This window comes from Saccopteryx leptura, chromosome 2, assembly GCF_036850995.1.
Source record: "Saccopteryx leptura isolate mSacLep1 chromosome 2, mSacLep1_pri_phased_curated, whole genome shotgun sequence".
NCBI lineage: Eukaryota > Metazoa > Chordata > Mammalia > Chiroptera > Emballonuridae > Saccopteryx > Saccopteryx leptura.
The window spans coordinates 185,452,317-185,475,742 of record NC_089504.1 but is presented as its reverse complement, the minus strand read 5'-3'; the positions used below and the strand labels follow the sequence as shown (position 1 = coordinate 185,475,742).

Here is a 23,426-nt window from a genome sequence, read left to right as displayed (position 1 = left end):
ATCCGCTGGAACCTTTAATTGGGAGGGGGCGGGGCTACAGGTCCGGAGGCGGAGGGACAGGGCGGAGCCGAGGCTATTGGGAGTGACTACCCTAAGGGCGGGGACGCTGGCTGCGCCCTTCCCCAGGTACCTGGATCTGCAAGCGGTACCGGCTCTGCGGGTAGTTGTCCTTCCATGCTTGGAGGACCGGGAGGGGCAGAACGGGGATGGAAGACCTAGAGTACCTGGAACTCTAAGGATTATCCATTTACAGCCTCCCTGTCTAGAGGCCGGACTCCTACTGAAGGTGGCACTATTGTTCCAACAATAGGCTTTGATGACCCCCAAGTGTTCACGCAGACGTTTTTGAGAATCAATTATGAAACGTATGGGAGTTTAAGTATTCCACCTCTCCGTAGGCTTTTACTAACGTCCCCAAACTTTTTGTTATTCCCAGTTGGTTGCCTTATAGATGTTCCTCATAAAACCTTGAAATGAAAAGGACTGTGCATTATTAGGCTTCTGAAGGGGATACAAGTAGTAGGACTGTGAGAAAACAGAAAGCAGGGGGAAAAGGTAGCTCTGTTCTGAGGAGCCATGGGGTGGTCAACCTCACTAAAGGTTTTTATCTGATAGGCAAAAGGTTGAAAAACTTTGGCATTTTTATTGAGACAAAAAAATAAAAATAAAATTTTTTTAATAAAAAAAATTTTCAGCGATAGAACGTATACCTCCAGTTTCCCATTCAGAGGACCAGAGGTCTGAAGACGGATTCTCTTTCTATCCCAATCAGCTTTCCACTACTGGGTGAAACAGCTCCCAAAGGTGGCTCTTAGGACCCTTGTGAAATGTTCCTTGGGTAAGAAGTGGAGATCATTTACAGCACATGTAGGTTATGGTTTACACAAAGATGTCCCAGTATTCTTCCTTCTGACTACCTCCTTCCTGAGATGAGAAGCCTGGGTGGAGGAGGCTGTGGTTGTTGGGGTTAGACTTAACTCAGTGTAAAAACAAGAAGACTATGCCCCTTACGAGGGTTCAGACTTGTATCAATTCTTTCATACCTTACAGTAAGAGCACATGCATTGGAAGATCTTGAATCTTCTACCTGCCACTTATAATTTACTTCTCCAAAGGCTCAGTTCCTTATTTGTAAAACAGGATAAGACATAGCTCACAAATTGGTATAAGGATTAAGTGAGATAATGTAGGTCAAACTTAGCACGATACCTGGCACAAAAGTAAATGCTCAGGAATAATCATTAATGTCTACTAAATTCTTTCTTCACAAGATTTTGAGCTTGCCATTCTTTCCAGGGAGTTAGTCATAGCCAAAATTTTACTCTCCCCTGCCAGGTTTTGCCCTTTTTCTCTGCCTTAGGAGTATGATGGGAAGCAAAGGCACACTTTCAAGCCGTCTCAACAAGTTCGAGTCTGAGAGAAACGAACAGGATATGGGAATAATCATATGGATATGAGTTATGATAAGGGAATAATCCTTCATATCTCCAGGGATTTCCCCTGAGAAAGTGGAGGAATGGGATTGGGAGAGCACACAAAACAGGGAAAACCTTCTTTCTAGGGACTGGGAAAGAGAAGAAAGTGCAAAGCTGGCTACATACCACCAGAACTCTGTGTCAGAGTGTTTAAAAGCCTCCAAAGGTTGAATGGAATTGTTCAGGACTGGGAGAAATGGGTCTGAGGTCTGTGAGGGAGAGGGACTAGGGAGAAGAGGGGTACCCACTAGAGGCATTAGCTGCCATCAAATAAATGCTTCCTGAGTACTTCAGGGAGCAGGGGTTATGTTCTCTGTACATTAGCCTTAGGAAAAAGTCTGCTATGCCAGTAATCTGGGTTATCAAAGGCAGAGTCAGTGGCTTCTAAACTCCGTAGAGTTTTGAGGCAGGTATAATGGACATGGGGAGCATTGTGTCTAGGCCCCTGGAAGGCTTTCATCTCTTCATAACCTTGCTCAGCTGCTGAGCAGGCCCCCATGGCTGCATAATCCCCCCCAGGACCTCCTCCACCACATCGCCTATTCATATATTCATAGTCCTCGTCTGGAGTTGTGCTAACAGTGGGCATAATGGGTACAGGATGGAGTGGGCAACTCTGTGTGCTGCCCAGGGAAGCACTGAGGTCTGATCCCACATCCATGTACTCATAACCCAGCTCCTCGAGGGAACTTGGCCTAGGGGGACGAGGTGGACTGTGCCTTCTCCTCCGGTTCATGTATTCATACTCCTCATCTTCATCTTCTTCTTCAGTACCCAGGACAGAACTGAGACCCACAGAAGAAAGAGTGCCTTCACGCGAGGATGGAGTCCCTGGGGTTGAGAAGAGAGTCTTACTATATGGAGACCATCATGGTACTAGGCAGTGGGAGTGGGAAGAATCAGGCAGTGGGGCCGGGGGGAGTCAGGCACCTTTGAGGTGTACATCTGGCATGACATAACCATTGACATCCTCTTCCTCCAATCCTGGCGGGGACAGTGGGGTAACAGGAGTAAGCAGGCTGTGGCGCTGGGAATGGTAGGCACTGTCTTCACGTGGCCGCGGGCTCCGGCTCTGGCTTCTATACGTTGACACCTTCTCCTGGAGCTCAGCCTCTGAACCTGTCATGGGGCCCTCTGATGACTCTGATATCAGGCGTCCCCGTGGCATTGGGTGCAGAGAGGCTGGACGGGGGCACCGTTCACTACTCCAACAAACTACAGACTCCTAAGGAAGAAAATATATGGAGATTTTCATAGACATGAAGGAAGTAGACTGGGTTGTCCAATGCCTTCTTTTTATTAGGACACTAATTAAAGCTCAAAGCTTTCTAAAGTCAACCACACTACCTTTATCAATCCTAAAACATCCTGTATCTCAGCAGCCTCTTAAAGAGGCATCCGTCTCTCTTCTCTCTCTCTAAAAAAGCAACTGAATAACATTTTTTTTCTTTAAAAGTTGGTTTGTTTTTTTTAAGGACTTTATTAATTTTTCAGAGAGAGAGAGGGAAAGAGGAAGAGAGAGCGAGAGAGAGAAAGGGGAGGAGCAGGAAGCATCAACTCCCATATGTGCCTTGTCCAGGCAAGCCCAGGGTTTCAAACTGGCCACCTCAGTGTTCCCAGTCAACGCTTTATCCACTGCACCACCACAGGTCAGGCTGAATAATATTTAAAATATATATATATTAAAAAAAAACACCTATCTTTAAAAAAAAATAAATAAATAAAGAGGCAGACCTTACCTGGCAAGCTTCCCCAAGATTACTCTGGTTCATAGGCATATATCCAGATGATGGACTTAAAAGGCTCTGGCTCTAGGATGAAAAAAGAAACAGGGATTTTTTTGTTTGTTTTGTTTTTTGTTTTTGAGAGTACATCTATTAAAGCTGGGGACAGTGAAACTGGGATGGGCTTAGGATAGAAGAAACAACAGGAGAGAGATGAGGCAGTGCTGTTTTGGCTCTTTAAAAATGTTACAGGAAAGAAAAAGGCCTAGACAGGGCTGCTTTCGCTCACTGAGAAATAAAAGTGACAGTGACAGAAATGAACCAAGATGGGGCTGCTGTTAACTCACTGAAAAGTCAGAGAAAAGGGGGCCTTGGGGACAGGTCCAAGGGGTTACCCCAGATGAGCTGCTGCTGCCCAGGGCTCCCCTGGTTGCAAGTCTCATGAAGACCCTTAGAGTTTATGAGATGCACACCTGAGAGGGAAGAAAGGTGTGGACATGCTCGCAGGAGGGACAGTGTACCAAAGAAAGAGTTTTAGACAAAGAGAGACATCTCAGTGTGAGTTGTTTGAGTAGTTAATCTGGGTTTCTGTGCGGTTCATGAGGTCACAGATGTACAGAATGCTCAAGGTGCATAAAGTCTTGAGTAACTGAAAAGTGCCTTACCCCACGTGGCCGATTAAGTGTTCCAGCTGGCAAGCTGAGGGCAGAGCCCAGTGTTGTTGCCAGGTTATCCTCCTCTGCCTCCAAGTCCAGATCTAGGTCTAGTTCTGGCTCCAGCTCTACTTCCTCCAGTTTCTTGTTTGTCAGAGCAGGGGGCTCTGCCCCAGGGGGAATTCCAGGGCCACTCTCTCTCTGTAGGGGCAGGTGATTGTTAAGGTAGATCCTGGTTCTAGCCAAATCCCCTTTGTTCTAAATCTCGACACCTGCTACTCCTTACCTTTATGACCAGATACCGTGGTGGGTCTCGGGCCATCCTGGTGAACTCATTGGCTAGTTCTTTAAAGGTCGGGCGAATGTTCTCATCAATCATCCAACCTGGAGATAAGATTTGTAGGAAGTAGAGCCATAAGAGTAGAGTTGAGTAGAGTAGAGTACAGTACAGAAGGGAGGAAGTCAGTTTAGCAAATGGCTGGCATCATCAGGTAACTCACACTTGACCATGACCATGTAGACATCAATGGTACAGATCTGGGGCTGTGCCAACCGTTCCCCCTTCTCCAGCAGATCTGGTACTTCAGCCAATCGTAGCCCTGCATAGGGCTCTGCCCCAAAGGTCATCAACTCCCAAACTGTCACACCTGGCACAGGAAGACAAGACTAATTGACAAAATAGTATAAATAGGCATGAAGAAGGGAAGAGAGAACTTAATCTGATGAAGGCTCTGAGGACTTAAAGATTCTAAGGGGTCTCAAAAGGCAACTGTGGTATTTGGGCAGTGATGTTATGAAGGGTAGGTATTTAGATGAACTGACCGTAACTCCAGACGTCACTCTGGTGTGTGTATTTCCCAAAGTGGATACTCTCGAGAGCCATCCACTTAATTGGAGTCTGGGAGGATTAAAGACAAAGGTGTCTCAGTTGCTTCCACAAATTTTCTTAGCATTTCTAAATCCCACGTTGTCACCTGACCAGGCAGTAGCGCAGTGGATAGAGCGTTGGACTGGGATGCGGAGGACCCAGGTTCAAGACCCCGAGGTCACCAGCTTGAGCGCAGGCTCATCTGGTTTGAGCAAAGCTCACCAGCTTGGACCCAAGGTCGCTGGCTTGACCAAGGGGTTACTCAGTCTGCTGTAGCCCCACAGGCAAGGCACATATGAGAAAGCAATCAATGAACAACTAAGGTGTTGCAACGAAAAACTAATGACTGATGCTTCTCATCTCTCTGTTCCTGTCTGTTTATCCCTCTCTCTGACTCTCTCTCTCTCTCTGTAAAAAAAAAAAAAAAAAAAAGAACTTTAAATCCCACTGTACTTATATTTCTGGCATCTTCGTGGTCCTCTCCTTGAACTCAGAATGCTGCATCTACCTGACCAGGCGGTGGTGAGTGGATAGAGCATCGGACTGGGATGCGGAAGGACCCAGGTTCGAGACCCCGAGGTCGCCAGCTTGAGTGCGGGCTCATCTGGTTTGAGCAAGGCTCACCAGCTTGGACCCAAGGTCGTTGGCTCTAGCAAGGGGTTGCTCGGTCTGGCTGAAGGCCCGTGGTCAAGGCACATGTGAGAAAGCAATCAATGAACAATTAAGGTGTTGCAACGCGCAATGAAAAACTAATGATCGATGCTTCTCATCTCTCCGTTCCTGTCTGTCTATCCCTCTCTCTGACTCACTCTCTGTCTCTGTAAAAAATAAATAAATAAAATTTAAAAAAAAAAAAAAAAAAGAATGCTGCATCTGCTTGCCTTGGAAAGAGACCGCTGACTACTCCCTACAGCCATGCTTCACTCCAACCTACTTCCTTACCAGCCCTTTTTTTTTATTTTTATTTTATTTTTTTTTATTTATTCATTTTAGAGAGGAGAGAGAGAGACAGAGAGAGAGGAGAGAGAGACAGGGGGGAGGAGCTGGAAGCATCAACTCCCATATGTGCCTTGACCAGGCAAGCCCAGGGCTTTGAACCGGCAACCTCAGCGTTTCCAGGTTGACGCTTTATCCACTGCGCCACCACAGGTCAGGCCTTTTTTTCTTTCTTTCTTTTTTTTTTTTTTTAAATCTTACCAGCCCTTTGTGTCACCTACCTTAGCCTCACTGTGTAGTAGCTGTTTATCATCAGGGGGCAGCAGGTCAGCCACTCCAAAATCTGCCACCTGAACCTGACTGGGTGACTTGAGTAGCACATTTCGGGCAGCTAGGTTCCTGTGCACCATACTATGCTCCTCAAGGTAGTACATACCCTATAGGAGAAGGAAGTCGTCTCATGGTTGGGGGAATCGATCCTTGAGAACCAGAATCATCCCAAATCCTAAAGGCACCACTCCGAACTTCAACCTCCCTGCCGGCCCCCAGCCAGGCAGTCCCATCATAGAACTCCTCCAGTCTCCTCTCACCTTGGCAATTTGTACTCCCCAATTGAGCAGCAGCTGTGGCCCCAGTGCCCCCCGGTGTTGTCTCACATGATCCAGTAGGGAACCCAGAGGCAAGTATTGAGTGACAAGCTGCAGAGATGACCCTGGGCACAGTCCTAGCAGCCGTACGATGTGAGCATGCTCTAAGCTGCCAATGGCCAGCATATGCTAAGAGACACAAGAGGGGTTATCCAAGGAACAAACAGGTTCACATATAACCAGACCAGGACCCCCTAACATTCCAGTATATCAACATGGCACAGAGTATCTGTTAACACAGGATCATGCTTCCACACAACTGTATGGAACACTGACCACTTTCCTAGTGGCATACAGAAAACCCTTCCTTCACTTACGTCTGTCACAGCTTGATAACTTTGCCGTCCACTCTTATCCTCAATGACTTTAATGCAGACTGGGATCTTTATTGATTCACCGTCAGGAATCCACACTCCCTGGAAAGTTTAAAGCAGGAGTCAGCCTAAGGTCATTCTCCCCAGTTTAGTCCTTTCCCCTCTCCCCAGATTTTCACTTTCCGTGGGTCACTCACTTTGTGCACAGTTCCGAAGATGCCTGAGCCAAGTACTTTAAGCTTTCTCAGCTCTGTCTCCTTGAAGATTCTGGCCAAGACTTTGTTAGCCTTCTCACTGGGATCCAGAGGTTCTATGCTCTGAGGAGCAGATATGAAGGAAGTACTCAGTAAAGCCCACTCCCATCACTCACTCTAACTCCCTCCTCTTATGTGGTTACCAACAGCATCAGAGCCCCAGTGGTGGGAGCAGAAAAAGGAATTGTCTTTAGTTTTAGAAAGCACTGTAGGCATATTGGGGAATAACAGACCCCAGAACTGAGGAAGTTGTGATCATGAGATTAGGAATTAAGAGGGTTGGGTTTTCTCTTTGATGGGGAAATAGAGAGACTTGGTAATACTATCACCTTGAGTACTTTTATAAAATTCTCTAGACTTCTCAAAGCGCTTTCCCATGCATCGTTTCCTTTCACCCTTACAGCCATCCTATAAGGATGAATGTTATAGTTTCCTTTGCACACATTCATAAACTGAGGCCCAGAAGGAAAGTAACTTCTTCAAAGTCAAGTGGCAAATTAATGGCAAAATCAGGAGGAAAATGGGTGCCTCCCATCTCTTTGGCCAGAGTTCTTTCTAGTGCATCATACTATCTTCTCCTTGAAAAAAAAAAAAAAAAAAAAAGAGATCAAATCTCTGGGGAAGGAGGAAGCTCTTAAGACTGATGGCAGTCCTTGCCAGATTGCTCAGTTGGTTAGAGCGTCATCCCCGTATACCAAGGTTGCAGGTTCAATCCAGTCCAATAAATGTAAAAAGAAGAAACAAACAGATATTTCTTTCTCTCTAAAAATAAGAAAATAGTGTAGGGTACCTTTCTAGAGTAAGCTAGACACTCACCTCACCCCGTTCCAAGTAGCGCCTCATAGCCCTCTTATTCTGAATCCGCCGCCCACGCCAGTAGAGAATAGTGCTTCCCAGGATCACGAAAATCACTACCAATCCTGCTACCACAGCCAAAGCCACTGCCAGATGCGTTTTGCTGTGGAAGAGAAAAAGCTGGTATTACCCTGGATCCACACTTCCCTTACAAATGTCATCTATACCTGTACTAAAAGGTATGGTGCAGATCCGGGGAAAGCAGTTAGCATCCACATATACTATGTCCTTAAGTACTAAAAGGGTTAACCTAAATCTGGACCTCCTGAGGCTGCAGCAAGTTAATTTTAAAAAAGAAAGGCCAGAAATCTGGATTCTTCTGTCCTGAGTCCAGTGACAGTGTATTGTATATAGAAGGCCAGAATGAGTAGACTCAACTGTTCCCAGCAGACAACTGCCCTCTCCCTAGCTTCTTTCCTAAATATCCCCAACTTCTTAAGTCTCTAAGCCCATCATACCTGATCAGTGGCTGTGTTTGGCCTAAACAATCTTGTAGATCTGGTCCCTTACACCTGGAGAAGAAAGTCACCTCCTTTAAGTGGGAGCTGGAGAATCCCATGGGAGGCTCAATTCTAACAGTTACATCATTTCAGACCCTACCATAGCGTCCCATCCTGGAGCCCAAGCATATCCCAAGCTATGGCCTCCATCTCTAGCTTGCCCACCCTCTCTGAGTCCCTCTACGGAACAAAATGCCCAAGTTAAGATGTTATTCCAGGTTCCCCAAATTGTGGTGTAATTTTGTGCTGTTATTGAGTATCCCTTTCTCCAATCCATAACTCTGAGTGATTCTTAAATCACAGTTCTTTCTGCTCCCTTCACCCTCTTCTCTCCCCTTAGTTCTTGCTCCTCCCCCTCCCCCTGACTCCCTCTTCTTAACATCCCATCACTGACCCCTGGGTGCAGTTCTCATGGCAGGGCCGACATTCATTCTGAGCATCTGGGAACTTGTAGATGGGGCCTTTGGCACCAAGGACTCCATAGGGGCAGCTACTCACACAGTGGGGCCCATCTCGAAAATGTGAACACTGGGCACAAGCATCAGAGCCCTGTGCAGAAAAGGTCAGAAAAAGTGGGGTCCCAAGGTCAATTCCATACCTCCCAGCAAGGACCAACCCAGCCATTCAGGATCTCCATCCACAAACCCTAGCATTATCTAGCCTCCCTGTGTTGTTGGCCCTGAGGTTTGGCCCTATCATTGTCTCTAGTGTTGTCTGCCCTCTCTCCCTTAAAAGATCCTGGTGCTGCTACTGTACCGAGCCATTGCATGTGGCAGTGCCCTCCATGGGTTGGCATTCTGGGTGGCAGGAGAAGCATTCAGTTTCATGGGCAAACTCACGAGGCTCCCTGAAATGAGCAAAGGGGGTAATGATGGGGGGCAGTCACTTCTAAGTCCTGACCTTTATACCCTGATCCCCAACCACAGGCCTCTCACTCATTCCCACCAAAACATACGCATAAAGTTGTCCAAGGGCTTTCAGGTGCCTCCTGAACAGCTCCATCTCAGGCCCATCCCCCCACCCCTTCTTGACTCTGTCTCTCCTCACCGTACCCATTTAGAAAGTTGCAATGGGTCACACAGACACCTCCCCGGCTGTAGTTCTGACAGGATAGACACTGACCAGGGCCTGGACCCCAGCATCCCCCAGAGCACAGCGGGTCACACACTTTGCCCTCTGCCACTGGAAAGGAAGGGGTAGGTCAGGAGGAATCTGAGGTTTCCCAACAAGCCCTCTCCTGAACACCTCCTCATTACCACTTCCAGGCTAACATCCTTCTCTCCCTGGCTCCATCCCTCATCCCTATTCCCAGTCCAGGGCAGAACATTCCTTATACCCCTCTCCTTGACTTCCTCTTCCCCCACCAAGTGGGCCCTTTCCCTCACCACAGTCTCTGCGGGGCCGATTATGCTTGATGTCTAGTCTCTCTTCCAAAGGTCCTCGGAGCAGCCTGGTCCAGTTAAGAGAATGGTGGTAGCAGAGCTGCCGATTGGCGCTTATGTAGATACGCCCAGCACTAATTTCTTTCAAGGATTGGAAACCCAGAGAAGTTATATTCAAGTTCTTCATGATCAACAGTGAGAAGCCCCGGCTGAAAACAAAGATACAGGATAAGAGGGAAAATGACAAAAGGGAAATATGCCATGCAGTGGACTCATTTTCATTCGACAATTTGCTCTAGGGTCGTCAGACACACTGAAAGAGACTCCTCCTCCTTTCGCCTTTTCCTCATCAGTCTCAGACCATTTGGGTCTACTATATAAGAAAATGTCTTCCTTGTATTTCACTCAAGAATGTCTAAGAAACAGGATTCATTACCTGGAGATACTATCACCTCCACACCCCTACTCACTTGTAAAGGCTTCTGCCCCCGATGGTTGTCAGGTTGGAAAAGACACTGAAGTTTTGCATGTGGGGAGGCCAGGACTGAATGTTCAAGTAACCTAAGGGGTTGGAAAGAGGTATATGAACAGGGAGCCTTCTTCCCTTACTGTCTCTCAGGTTCTCCTGGTCCTTCCTGGTCTTTTTGTTTGTTTAATTTTAAGTGAGAGGAAGGGAGATAGACAGATTCTCACATGCACCCCAACTGGGATCCACCCAGCGGCCCCAGTGGCCCCAGCGGCTGATGCTCACAACGGGCTATTTTTAATTCCTGAGGTGGAGGCTCCATGGAGCTATCCTCAGCGCCGGGGGCCAACTTACTCTAATCGATCAAGCCATGGCTGTGAGAGGGAAGAGAGAGGAGTGGTGATGGAGAAGCAGATGGTTGCTTCTGTGTGCCCTGACTGGGAATTGAACCCAGGACTTGCACACACTGGGTCGACAGTCTACAACTGAGCAAACTGGCCAAGGGCTATTTTGTTTTCTAATTGATTTTTTTAGAGAGAGGAAGGAAGAGAGACAGACAGAAACTTCGATCTCTTTCTTTACGTGCCCTGCTCAGGGATCAAACCAACAACGTATACGCATCAGGATGATCCTCTAACCAACTGAGCTATCCAGCAAGGGTCCTTCCTCTGTTCCTTGAGACATTTTCTTAAATGGTTACACTGCATTTATGACAGTGGTTGATTTACTCTTCTCAGAAAAGGCAGCTTCTTCTCCCACTCACCAGTGATCTCCCGTACTGTTCGGAAGACATTGAGCTTCTCAGGATCCAGGGCAGGGATCTTGTGCCAGGGGTCTCTGGAGAACGGTAAAAACCAGTCAATAAGTTAGAGTTATAGCCCAATAGTAATGAGTGCTTAGCCTCAGAATTTACTTTCTTTTTCTTCTTTTAAATTGAATTTACTGGGGTGAGACTGGCTAACATAATTCTACAATGCATCTCTGTACACTGTACTGTGTGTTCACTTCACCAAGCCAGCATTCCTTCTTCACCATTTATTCCAACTGTACCCTTCTCCACCTCCCCCACCTCCCCCAGAACTTAGTTTCTAAAAGCCATTCTCCACTAAAAGGAAACAGAGCTCCTTAGAGAAATGGCTGGGGCAAGAGAAATACGATGATAGCCTACAGCATCTTGCAGGAAAAAGTAAGCAAGTGCTCAAATAAGGAAGAGTCCAAGCCCAAAGACCAGATCAGGGACAACTGAACACAAAAATAATGATTGTAAAAGATTATAAATCACTAAATAAAACAAATAAAGATCAGATAGATAAATAGAAAGGGAAGAATTTTGTTCTGTTTATTTTTAATTTATTCATTTTAGAGGAGAGAGACAAAGAGAGAGAGAGAGACAGAAAGGGGCAGGAAGTATCAACTCCCATATGTGCCCTGACCAGGCAAACCCAGGGTTTCAAACCCATGACCTCAGTGTTCCAGGCCAACATTTTATCTACTGCGCCACCATAAGCCAGGCTTAGTTTTTTTTTAATTAAAAAAAAAATTAGACATTGCTTTTTTTTTGTATTTTTCTGAAGTGAGAAGCGGTGAGGCAGAGAGACAGACTCCCGCATGCGCCCGATCAGGATCCACCCGGTATGCCCACTAGGGGCCATGCTCTGCTTATCTGGGCCGTTGCTCCGTTGCAACTGAAGCCATTCTAGCACTTGAGGCAGAGGCCATGGAGCCGTCCTCAGCACCCAGGCCAACTTTTGCTCCAGTGGAGCCTTGGCTGCAGGAGGGGAAGAGAGAGAGAGAGAGAGAGAGAGAGAGAGAGAGAGAGAGAAGGATGGAAAAGCAAATGGGCGCTTCTCCTGTGTGCCCTGACCGGGAATCAAACCTGGGACTTCCACACACTGGGCCGACGCTCTACCACTGAGCCAATGGGCCAGGGCCTAGACTTACTGATTTTTTTATTTAAAAAATTTTTTTTTAATTTATTGCTTTGAGAGAGAAACATCAGTTTGTTATTCTGCTTATTTATGTATTCATTGGTTGTTTCTTGTATGTGCCATGACCAGGGATTGAACCTGCAACCTTGGCATATTGAGACCATGCTCTATCCAACTGAGCTACCCGACCAGGACAGGAAAACTCTTCCTAACTTAACAAATAAATGCAGAAGGAATAATGGAATTAAATAATAATCACCCAGCAATTCACATTATAAAAATTAATTCCAGCAAAATCTCCCCACAAGATACTTATTATTGAATAATTAACTGCAAAGGGAAAAATAGTAACTTTGCAGTAGAAAAACCTGGCAGATACCACCTTAACCAAGTGACCAAAGATGATATCACCAGTGATAGGACAAATCAGCATCATGTGACTACTTGATATGATGTAGTGAGAATACACTTGTAATATTTGTATAAAAAATATATAACTTGACCAGGAATGCAAAGTGTAGGGAATATAGTCCATAGTATTATATTATAACAATGTATGGTGCTAAATTGGTACCACAAATATCAGGGAGAATACTTTGTAATTGAAAAAGTAAAAAATGGCCTGACCTGTGGTGGCACAGTGGATAACGCGTCGACCTGGAAATGCTGAGGTCGGCGGTTCGAAACCCTGGGCTTGCCTAGTCAAGGCACATATGGGAATTGATGCTTCCAGCTCCTCCCCCCTTCTCTCTCTCCTCTCTAAAAATGAATAAAGAAAAAAAAGAAAAAAAAGAAAAAGTAAAAAACGCCTGACTGGGCGGTGACGCAGTGGATAGAGTGTCGGACTGTGATGCGGAGGACCCAGGTTTGAGACCCCAAGGTTGCCAGCTTGAGCACGGGCTCATCTGGTTTGAGCAAAGCTCAACAGCTTGGACCCAAGGTCGCTGGCTCGAGCAAGGGGTTACTCGGTCTGCTGAAGGCCCGCGGTCAAGGCACATATGAAAAAACAATCAATGAACAACTAAGGTGTCCTAATGAAAAACTGATGATTGATGCTTCTCATCTCTCTCCGTTCCTATCTGTCCCTATCTATCCCTCTCTCTGTCTCTGTAAATAAAAGAAAATAAATAAAATAGTAAAAAAAAAAAAGCATAACTTGACTCTAAGTATAAGGAACCATTACACAAAGCCAAACTAAGGGATATTCTACCAGTTACCTGACCTGTACTCATCAATAATGTCAATGTTTTAAACTGTTATAGATTAAAGGAGACTAAAGAAATATAACTGAATATATAATGTGTGATTCAGGACATACTTAGTAAGATGAATGGAATCTGAGTAAAGTCTGTAGATTAGATAGCATTTTGTATCAATGCTAATTTCCTTATTCAAATCATTATTTTGTGGCTATGTATAAGAAACTGCTCTTGTTTTTAAGAAAACACACTGAAATGTAACAGGTAAGGGGGGAGAATCATATCTAGATGTTTAACCCTCATGTGGTTCAGAAAAACAAGAGCATTTATTGTGGGTATATGTGTGTGAGTAAAAAGAAAGAAAAAGAATAAAGCATGTAGTATAATGTTAACATTTGGGGGATCTTAATAGTGTATAGGAGATCTTAATCATTTTTGCAACCTAGTGGAAGTCTAAAATTCTGTCAGAAGAAAATAAGAAAACAGGTGGCCCTGGCCTGGTAGTTCGGTTGGTTAAAACATCATCCCGAAGTACAAACATTGCTGGTTCAATCCTCAGTCAAGGAACATATAGGAACTAATTGATGTTCCTCTCTCTCTCTCTCTCTCTTTCTCTCTTGCTAAAACCAATAAATAAAAATAAAAATAAATAAAAAAAAGAAAGAAAATAGGCGGCTCTAATGTTCCACACACTCTTTTCAAGTGCTGCCCTGTGGATTAGAAAGTCTTTGCTCTTTGTGGCTCCACTCTAAGGAACAGAACTAGGGGAAACAGCCAGCAGATTTTATCTAAATTTAAGGACGAACTTGTAGAAAACTTTAAGGAGGATTACAACATTCCTGTCCTTTGCCTCTCAGCTACATGATATCGTACTGCTTAGGGATATGTCTGAATGGGACTCAAGCCTTGGGTGGGATGGTGAGTTAATAAGCATTGTCAGGTCCTTTGTGATTTCTAAGATCTTATGACTTAGATTCCTAATCAGCTTCACATATGAAGGGTTGAGCCAATGCAATGAACTGTGACGAGATGGATGGGGTGGAGGATCAGGCAGGGAAAGCAGAATCTCTAACCCATTGAGACCAGTGATGAGAAAGTCCAGGTTGCCCAGGATCTTGGTGCAGTTCACAAATCCATCAATGTTGCTAGAGTCTACAGTCTGGAAGCGGCTCCCAGAGCCTGTCCCCTCACAGGCTGCAAACAAAAAAAGAAGCTCAGTTGGTGTTGGGGTAAGGGGTTGAGTAGCCTCTGGATAAACGATGTCCCTTCACCAACTCCTTATCGTTCCTACTTACCTTTGGGGCACAGACCCCCACAAGGTTCACACATCTTGAGTCCATTTTTATCTACTTCCATCTTGTCAGAAGGACAGGCCCTGACACAAGATGTCTGATCCACCACAAAGTTATCTAGGAAAAATGAGGGTACCCTTAGAGATAAGGGAGGAACACTGCCAACTACCAACTGAACCTTGGTCCCTCCTGCCCTGCACTGGATTTGCCCCAACCCACCACCTAAGGTCCCTTAGGTGCCATCCTATGGATTAGGAAGGCCCTCTGCTCTTTGTTGTTTCAGGGAGCAAAACTAGGAGCAGTTGCTGGAAGTCACAGGGAACTACATAAGGGGATAGGATGTGAGGGTCCTTCACTGGGGGTGGTTGATGATCACAACCATTTGCCCTCTAAGGCCCCTCCTTACCACCCAACTTGAACCCTTTTGCCTCCTAAAATTTTGTCTAAAATTCTGGCTCCATTATCATTATTTCTTCCTTGCAAATACTTACGGGGACAACTGGCTACACAAACTCCTCCATACTGATACTTGGTGTGAGGGTTGGGCTCCAGCTGGAAAGTTAGCTTGTTGTACACAAGAGGCTGTGGACACTTGCGTACACAGGCTCCACTGTCATTGAACAGTCGGCAGGCCTAAGAACATAGCAGATTCATTAAATTCATTTGCATTATGTACCCCTACTTCCCCCGCAAAGCCCACATTCCCACTTCAGAACCCAGGCAGATGGTGCGGACAGTACATACAAAGCAGTCGGTGTCCTGAGGGCCCAAACAGCCACCTGCACACTCATCATGGCAGCACTGGTTCGGGTTGGGCCCAAAGCAATGACCATTACACTGAGGGGCACAGATGGTCTTGGTCACTATAGAAAGAGAGAAAGCACAGCTGTCAGGATTAAGACTGTATTCTGGGGCCACTGCTCACCTCCTGCCCTCCAGGCTCATCCCCTACACCCAGCAGGGAAACGGGCTGAGGTGTGCAAGGATAGGAATGTGTATGAATTTGAAGTTTGTAAAGGGAAGTAAACTTACATGTCTGGCAGTCTTCCGGTCCAGGACCCCAGCAGTGCCCATTGCAGACCTCGTGACATGGGGAACCTAATTGGGAAGGAAAGCAACACAAGAGACATCAAGAGAAAGAAATGCCTGCTGGAGTCAACAGGGTGTGATGTCAGCACAAAGGCACCTGAGTCCCAGGAAGCAAAGAGCCAGGAAAGTGCCCCTCCTTGCCCATGGGCAGGGCTCACGGGAAGCTGTCAACAAGGGGTGGAGCCACACCCCCACACCACCTACAGGTCTGATAAAGGGGAGGGTCCCTAGCCAGCTCAGCCCCAGGCCCAACCCAGGCACTCGGTTCCTCCTGGTAGAATTATATGCACGTGAGTGGACTGGCAGCAGCAGATTACAGTCAGGGATATAAGGCAAAGGGAGCTTGTAGTACAAAGCAAAACAGATGTGGAGTCCAAGTATCTGGCTTCCCCACTTAGTATACAGAGTGTCTGGTACCTTCCTTGACATACGGCTTCTGCGGCTTGGATTCTAGGGGACTGACTTGCTCCCTACTGGCAGGCTCCTTGGGTCTAAGGCCTGCGGTGTTTGTTCAGGGTAGCGGAGGGTTCGGATTAGGGATAATAGTGATAGGAAAAGAGTCACTCTGGTTTGGTGGGGGCAGGGGAACAGTTTTGATCATGGCCACTCACAGCTCCTGCCATTGTCCTTCACCACTATCTCAGCTTGTGGGTCCCTCACGATGTCCTTCCAGTCAATTGTGTCCATGTGACAAAGTTTATCGTTCTTCTCAATATAAACTCCCCCTGACAAAATCTCTGAGGTGGGGAAGAAAAGTGATACAGTTAGGTCTATAGCAAGCGTTCTTTCCCCTAAATCTCTACCAGTTCAAAAGCCCCGCTGACCCCATGAAAGTCAGGAGCAGGGGAAACGGGGCAGACATATATGTCCAGTTGTATCCAAAGTGCAGAGAAGGCTTGCCGTGTAAGATAAAGGAGGAGCCAGGCTGAAAGAAACTCCTGCCTCCTCAGACACCTGTCCAGATCCGGTTTAGCCAGTGGGGGAGGGGAAGAAAAAGAAAAGAAGATTCCTGACTCACCCTCCCTTCCCCTGCCTTAACATACCTGTGTTTTCCAATTGACTGGGAAAGAGAGAAGGAGAAGGTGGCCAAGTGATATTTAACCCCTATACTCCTTCAGTTTGTGGAGAACTGAGACAGGGTGGGGGGGGAGGTAGAATTCTAATTCCTGGGTACACTGTACTTTGAAGTTAGAGGGGTGTGGTTAACAGATCCAGCTCCAAATCCTGCCTCACCAGGACATATAAGGTCCCTCCCCTTCGGGTAGAGGCCACCAGCTCCCTACTGAGCCCCCTATATTTTAAGAACAAGTGGACCTGTATATTAAATCGGTCAAAGTGGTGGGCACCTTGAAAGGGGCACTTAGGAGTGAGCAGTCTTGGATCATCCTCAGGGAGTCACCTTCCAGCAAGTTGGCTGAGAGGCAAGATTAAAAGTAATCATCAGGCTTGACCCATGGTGGCACAGTGGATAATGCGTCAACCTGGAACACTGAGGTTACTGGTTCTAAACCCTGAGCTTGCTCAGTCAAAGCACATACAAGCAGCAACTATGAGTCAATGCTTTCCTCTACTCTCCTTCTCTCTCTTTCCTCTCTCTAAAAAATCAATAAAAATCTTTTAAAAAAGCCTGACCTGTGGTGGCACAGTGGATAAAGCGTCGACCTGGAAATGCTGAGGTCGCCGGTTTGAAACCCTGGGCTTGCCTGGTCAAGGCACATATGGGAGTTGATGCTTCCAGCTCCTCCCCCTTCTCTCTCTCTGTCTCTCTCTATCCCTCCCTCTCTCCTCCTTAAAAAAATGAATAAGGCCCTGGCCGGTTGGCTCAGCGGTGGAGCGTTGGCCTGGCGTGCGGGGGACCCGGGTTCGATTCCCGGCCAGGGCACATAGGAGAGGCGCCCATTTGCTTCTCCACCCCCCCCTTCCTCTCTGTCTCTCTCTTCCCCTCCCACAGCCGAGGCTCCATTGGAGCAAGGATGGCCTGGGCGCTGGGGATGGCTCCTTGGCCCCTGCCCCAGGCGCTAGAGTGGCTCTGGTCGCAACAGAGCGACACCCCGGAGGGGCAGAGCATCGCCCCCTGGTGGGAAGAGCATTGCCCCCTGGTGGGCGTGCTGGGTGGATCCCGGTCGGGCGCATGCGGGAGTCTGTCTGACTGTCTCTCCCCGTTTCCAGCTTCAGAAAAATACAAAAAAAAAAAAAAAAAGAATAAATAATAAATTAATTAATTAATTAATTTTAAAAAATGGCCTGACCAGGTGGTGGCGCAGTGGATAGACCATCAGACTGGGATGCAGAGGACCCAGGTTCGAGACCCCGAGGTCTCCAGCTTGAGCGCAGGCTCATCTGGTTTGAACGCAGGCTCATCTGATTAGAGCAAAAGCTCACCAGCTTGGACCCAAGGTCGCTGGCTGGAGGAGGGGGTTACTCCGTCTGCTGAAGGTCCATGGTCAAGGCACATATGAGAAAGCAATCAATGAACAACTAAGGTGTCGCAATGAAAAACTGATGATTGATGCTTCTCATCTCTTTCCGTTCCTGTCTGTCTGTCCCTGTCTATCCCTCTCTCTGACTCTCTCTCTCTGTCCCTGTAAAAAAAAAAAAAAGAGGCCCTGGCCGGTTGGCTCAGCAGTAGAGCGTCGGCCTGGCGTGCGGGGGACCCGGGTTCGATTTCCGGCCAGGGCACATAGGAGAAGCACCCATTTGCTTCTCTACCCTCCGCCCCCTCCTTCCTCTCTGTCTCTCTCTTCCCCTCCCGCAGCCAAGGCTCCATTGGAGCAAAGATGGCCCGGGCGCTGGGGATGGCTCCTTGGCCTCTGCCCCAGGCGCTAGAGTGGCTCTGGCCCCGGCAGAGCGACGCCCCGGAGGGGCAGAGCATCGCCCCCTGGTGGGCGTGCCGGGTGGATCCCGGTCGGGCGCATGCGGGAGTCTGTCTGACTGTCTCTCCCCGTTTCCAGCTTCAGAAAAAATAAAAAGAAAGAAAAAAAAATAAAGAAGAAAAAAAATCTAAAAAAAAGAATGATCAGGAACTGACCAGTGAGCTGAGTCAAGCGGAGCTGGCGCAGAGCATGGCTGGAGTTGGTGTTATAGTTCAACATGACAAAGATGGCAAACTTCCCATCATAGACCTGGGTCCCTCGCACCACGCGTAGATTGGGCAGTGGCAGTGTAGAGAACTCATTCATAGCCACGAGGACATAGCCAGTCACTTCTCGAATCCACTGTGATAGAGCAGATGGTGTCAGTGACAGAGAAGAGACAGCAAAAAATCTCAATCCCCTCTTCCTCCATAAGGCATTAAGGAATCCCTAACTCCTCCGATTCCTATTTTGGAGTAGTGAGTAGCTGTGTCACACTTCTGCCAGTGAAAACAGGCAGCAGAAATTATCTAGGAATTATAGTCTCCTAACCTTTTTTCAGAATTCCTCATTTCAGGAGAACCCTTGCTTAGTCCCTTACCCGTTCCCCCAGGTGCCTCTCGGTCCTCATGTTTCTCTCTAGGTTAGTCTCAGGTGAAGAACATCACCTTTCCCCATCCTTGGCCCCTTCTCAAGGCCAAGCCCTGTGTAGCCCTGGTAACAGAGGCTAAAACATAGGTCCCAGATTCCTGTCATTGTCCCCATAAACACACAAATTTGCATCTTAAGAACTTTCAAGTCTTAGGAAGGCAAGCTCCAGCAGAGGGTAGCCCTGAGGAAAGGAAGGAGTCGTCTGGGGAGGGCAAGGCGGAGCAGGTGGAAGGAGGCCAGGCACTCTCACCTGCAGGAAGGAGAGGTCAGCGTTATGTCCTGTGAGCACAATCTCGAGGTTCCCCATCACCACTTCACACTTCTCGTAGAGCTTGTACAGTGTCTGGTACTGGTTCTCAGCATCGCCAGTCACACTCAGACCATTCAGAGTCCCGGGACACACTGTTCAAATGGAGGTAAGGGTGGGAGAAGGCTGGACACAAGTTTTTAGCCCCATTCCCCAAGACCACCCCCTTGGTTGCCCTTTCCAGTGATATTCAACAGGATCAGAAGGCATAGAACCCTCAGCCCTAGAGACAGACATGAAGGCCTATGTTGGTCTAAGAGCCTGAACTTTCTTTTCTCAGAATCCCCTAACCATCTATCTCCCTCCCTGGACAGGAAGATTAAAAGGTTTCTTTTTTCCACCAGACCACCTCTCTGCCTTGTTCAGTTCCTAGAGGGTTAATCAAGGGGGGTGTAGAGTTTTCCCCCCTCCTTGGAAAGAAGTTAGGAAAGGACACAACTTGGTTACCCTCCTCTTCCCTCCCCCCCACCAGGGCACTGACTTCTCTACCCCCATGCTGCCTCTTTCTAGGTCCTGGAATAAATATCTCTTTGGGACTAGCACACAGCCCCTATTGTGTCCACTGAGGGTGGGATGGGGGCAGTGCCTGGGGCCACAGTCCAGCCTACAATGAGGCGATTCTATATGGGAGGAGGGGGCTGCCCCACCCTGTCCCCAGACACCCTGTTCTCAGCAGCAACCCCCTCCACTGGGCTCAGACAAGTGATCTCACTAGAGAGGGGAGCTCTGGTGGTGGTGGTGGGGTCAATGAGAGCTTTGTCTTTAAAGCTGCTAGATAAAGAGCTGGTCACCTACCCCTGCCCCCTTCCTAAACTCTGGCTTCCCTTCTCACTCCCAACACACTCCAGCCCTCTCAGCATCACACTTTGCAACCAAGAGTGTTCTTCAGCAAATGCAAAGTCCTGGAGAGAAACAGCAGCGGACTCCCCCCATTCAAAGCCTGCCATCCAGTTTCATTGTTAGAAGATTCATTAATAAAAAGTCAACATGGCGATCCTTACTGACATTAGGTAGAGCCTAGAGACTCAAGGTCCATGAGGCCTGTTGGTCTTAGAAGTTCACTTTACTTTGTAAATATGTAGTACATAGAAACTACAGGAAATCTTGATCCTGAAGCTCTATCCCTATCTCTTTCTTCTGGCTCAGCAAGACGGGGTGGGGGTGGGTGGGTGGGGGGATGCCACCTGTTCCTGCCATGGTTCCCTGAGGCAGTAGCAGCTTTAGTGGGAGGAAGGAGTAGGAATGGAGGGAGGGAAGTTAGTGAGGCCCCAACCCCTCCTCCTAGAGCTACCTTTACTCTGACCACTTCACCTTTGGGGGCACCTACTCCCTATCACTCCCCACAAAGGGAAGCAGGTAGACAAAGAGGGACAAACAGGCCAGCAGCTCCCAGAGGAACCTGGGAAGTCTAGGGTCCTTGGGCTGAAAAGAGACTAGGAAGGTTAGTCATTTCTAGAATAGCCCCACCCCAACCCCCTTCCTGGCAGGACACCCCCCTCTTCCAAGTCAAGGCACCAACCCTTCTCTCCAGATAAGGGAGGAGCCAAGATTTCTGCACAGGGAAGTAGGGTGTGTGTGTGTGTGTGTGCACTCACCTGTGCGACACACATACAGAAGAACATGTACATAGCTCCTCTGCTGGACCTGAAATCTATATTGGTTCTTTCCTTGGGTCTCTTTATTAGGTAGTATTTCAAGTGGCCCTATCCATCCCACCTGCCCATTGTGCAGACTTTGTGTCTATGCTTGGAAGTCTACAGTGTTAGAGGTCCCAGTACCCTGCCACCCAGAGGATAAAGTTCATTCTACATAAACAGGGAGCAAAGGGCCTGGGCGAGAAGAGAGTATGAACACCTTTGAGGAGGAACCAGAGAGTGTGGGGGAGGGGAATTTTAAAAATCCCTACACTACTCAGGGACCAGGGGCATAGGGATGGGTACTGTCACAGGGCTTCCTCTGGTAGTGGGCACTGGGGTGGGTTACAGCAAGAACCTCGAGCCCTTCCTCAACCAAAGGCCTCCTCTCCAATATCCCCCACCCCCATCACAACCAGGACAAAGGGGCTATAGAAGGACTGAGACAGGGCCGGATGCCCAGAGGCTGCAGGATCCAGATAAAGGGTAAAAAGATCCAACCATGCCTGCCCCCTAGCTCTGTCAGGGAAGGTGGCCAGGATCTGAGACTCCTGGGTTGCTGGTTGAAGATTCCAGGGGTCTGGAAAGAACAGTGGTAGTCACTCTACTCTGTCCCTCCTACTCTAGTCCCCAGGCCCCCCACCCTCCACCAGCTGGGAGTGTTCACATCTCAAGACCCAGGGTCTAAATTTAGGCCAGCAACTGTGGGAGAAGCACAGGTGTTTCTCCCACTCTCACTCTGGGGAAGGGGCCCTGGATGTGCCAAACCCCAAGCTGAGGTCTGGGGGGAGGGGAAATCAACAGGATTCCTCCAATGCAAGCAACACCAGCACCCCTCAGGTGGCCTTGGTTTTAGGGTTACCCCAAAGGGGTGGGCTCAGATGGCATGGGAGTGGGAGATACAGAAGAGCAATCTGACTCCTCTAGACTCCCAGAGACAGACAATAAACAGAATGAGGGTGAGGGAGAAGCTGAGTCTAGAAAAGACTACCCAGGACATAGGCTCAGAAGGCAGGGGACTGACACCCTGTTAGCCCTCAGGTTTGGGAAAGAAGAGTGATAAACAGTCTGGAAATCCTTGACCTTATAGCTTCTAGCTCAGGGCCTTGTACCTAGTAGATGCTCAATAAATGTTGGTTGATTTGATCTGGGTCTTGACAGAGAGAGGCTGGTGAACCAGCCAGCTTTATAATTTTGAGGAAAAGAGGACGGTGATCCTCTGCATGGTCTTTCCCCTGATATCACCTGGATTTGACTCGCGGGTTAATCTCAGCCCTCCATAGGGCAGGCTTCCTCACGGAAGAGGAGGTGCTGCTCTTGTTTTCCGAACACTGGAGAACAACACCCTCCAACCCTTCCATAGCTCCGCCCTGTCCGCAAAACAACAAAATTGGAGTTTGATAAAAACCTAGGGGGCGGGGGGGGGAGGGTTGGGAGCAAACTGAGTTTCCACCTTTTTCCAAGATCTCCACCTCTAATCATTTTACGTTTACAGAATGGAGATCGCAGCTCCCCTCTCTGCAGGGCCCCCCAGAAGTGTAAACTGGTTTGGCATCAGCCTTATCCCGAGACGCAAATCAGCGAGTCCACGACTGCTGGAGGAGGTGGTGTGGGAGTGGGTGGTCCAGGAATGCCGTCCCCACAGGGACCACGCTGAGAACCCGAGCCTGACGGTGGTCCCAGCAGACCCGGGGTCAGCACCCAAGCCTCGCGCTGCTCGATCTCCAGGCGCTACCCCAGGACTCCGCGCACTCGGTTCCGGCCCCAGATTCCGAGCCGGCCGGTGCTCTCGCGCCGCTTACCTGACTGCGAGTTGCCCACCTCGGAGCCCCGGGCCAGGCTGAGAAGGAAGCCCAGCACCTGCAGAGCCCCTTTCGCCCTCATGACTCCAAGTGGATCGTGAGCGGAGCCCAGCCGAATCCGGCCCAGTGGAGCCCCCGGACTAAGACATCGAAACGGAGCCACCTGAATCCCCCGGCTAACTGGTTGCGGCGGCAGAGGAGTTGCAAAGTGCAACCGAAGCCGGAGCCAGAGTCCGGGGCGGGATGCAGGGGAGGGGTGTGTGTCTGAGGGAGGGAAGGAAGGAGGGCGGGGGAGCCCAGGGGGAGGGGGTGAGTCACGGCCGCGCCCCCGCGGGCGCGAGGCTGGAGGGCTGCTAGAGCCGCCGCTTGCCGCCAGCGCCCCACGCCCGGCGCCCCGCAGCTGGGCCAAACGGGTCGAGGAGAGTCTCCCCCGAATTTTTCTTCAGGAGCTGGAGTAAGGAGAGGCCAAGATTCCAAACGCCCCCAAATGCCTGCTCGGGGGGTAAGGTAATGGGGGTGGGGAGAGCGCGCTAAAGCCCGGCCCCCTGAAAATTGGCCGCGCCCATTAACCAAATCACTCAACTCCCCTAGCCGGTTG

The 23,426-nt window shown here is 48.5% G+C and overlaps 1 protein-coding gene across 1 annotated transcript; it reads right to left on the bottom strand.

Annotated features, from left to right (window-relative positions):
• Positions 1 to 623: 623 nt before the first annotated feature.
• On the bottom strand, positions 624 to 23,072 carry ERBB3 (erb-b2 receptor tyrosine kinase 3). Its single transcript, XM_066369737.1, has 28 exons — positions 22,829 to 23,072; positions 19,336 to 19,487; positions 18,611 to 18,797; positions 16,194 to 16,319; positions 15,526 to 15,591; positions 15,238 to 15,356; positions 14,985 to 15,126; positions 14,497 to 14,610; positions 14,275 to 14,395; positions 10,838 to 10,911; positions 10,079 to 10,169; positions 9,612 to 9,817; positions 9,279 to 9,408; positions 8,983 to 9,073; positions 8,621 to 8,775; positions 8,185 to 8,238; positions 7,688 to 7,829; positions 6,815 to 6,934; positions 6,621 to 6,719; positions 6,247 to 6,432; positions 5,938 to 6,093; positions 4,675 to 4,750; positions 4,353 to 4,499; positions 4,139 to 4,236; positions 3,865 to 4,053; positions 3,215 to 3,286; positions 2,406 to 2,700; positions 624 to 2,306 (listed from the first exon to the last, which is right to left on the bottom strand). The coding sequence occupies exons 1-28, from the start codon at positions 22,908 to 22,910 to the stop codon at positions 1,780 to 1,782; spliced, it is 4,017 nt and encodes a 1,338-aa protein (XP_066225834.1). The 5' UTR covers positions 22,911 to 23,072; the 3' UTR covers positions 624 to 1,779.
• Positions 23,073 to 23,426: the final 354 nt, after the last annotated feature.

Bases quoted from the DNA above. Each gene is read 5' to 3' on its own strand.
- ERBB3 (XM_066369737.1), bottom strand. From the start codon at position 22,910: ATGAGGGCGAAAGGGGCTCTGCAGGTGCTGGGCTTCCTTCTCAGCCTG. The intron at 10,170-10,837 runs GTGAGTGGGAGA...CCAACCCCTTAG, and splicing joins AACAGTACGGGAGATCACTG to GTTACTTGAACATTCAGTCC. The intron at 6,094-6,246 runs GTGAGAGGAGAC...CTTCTCCTATAG, and splicing joins GGGGAGTACAAATTGCCAAG to GGTATGTACTACCTTGAGGA.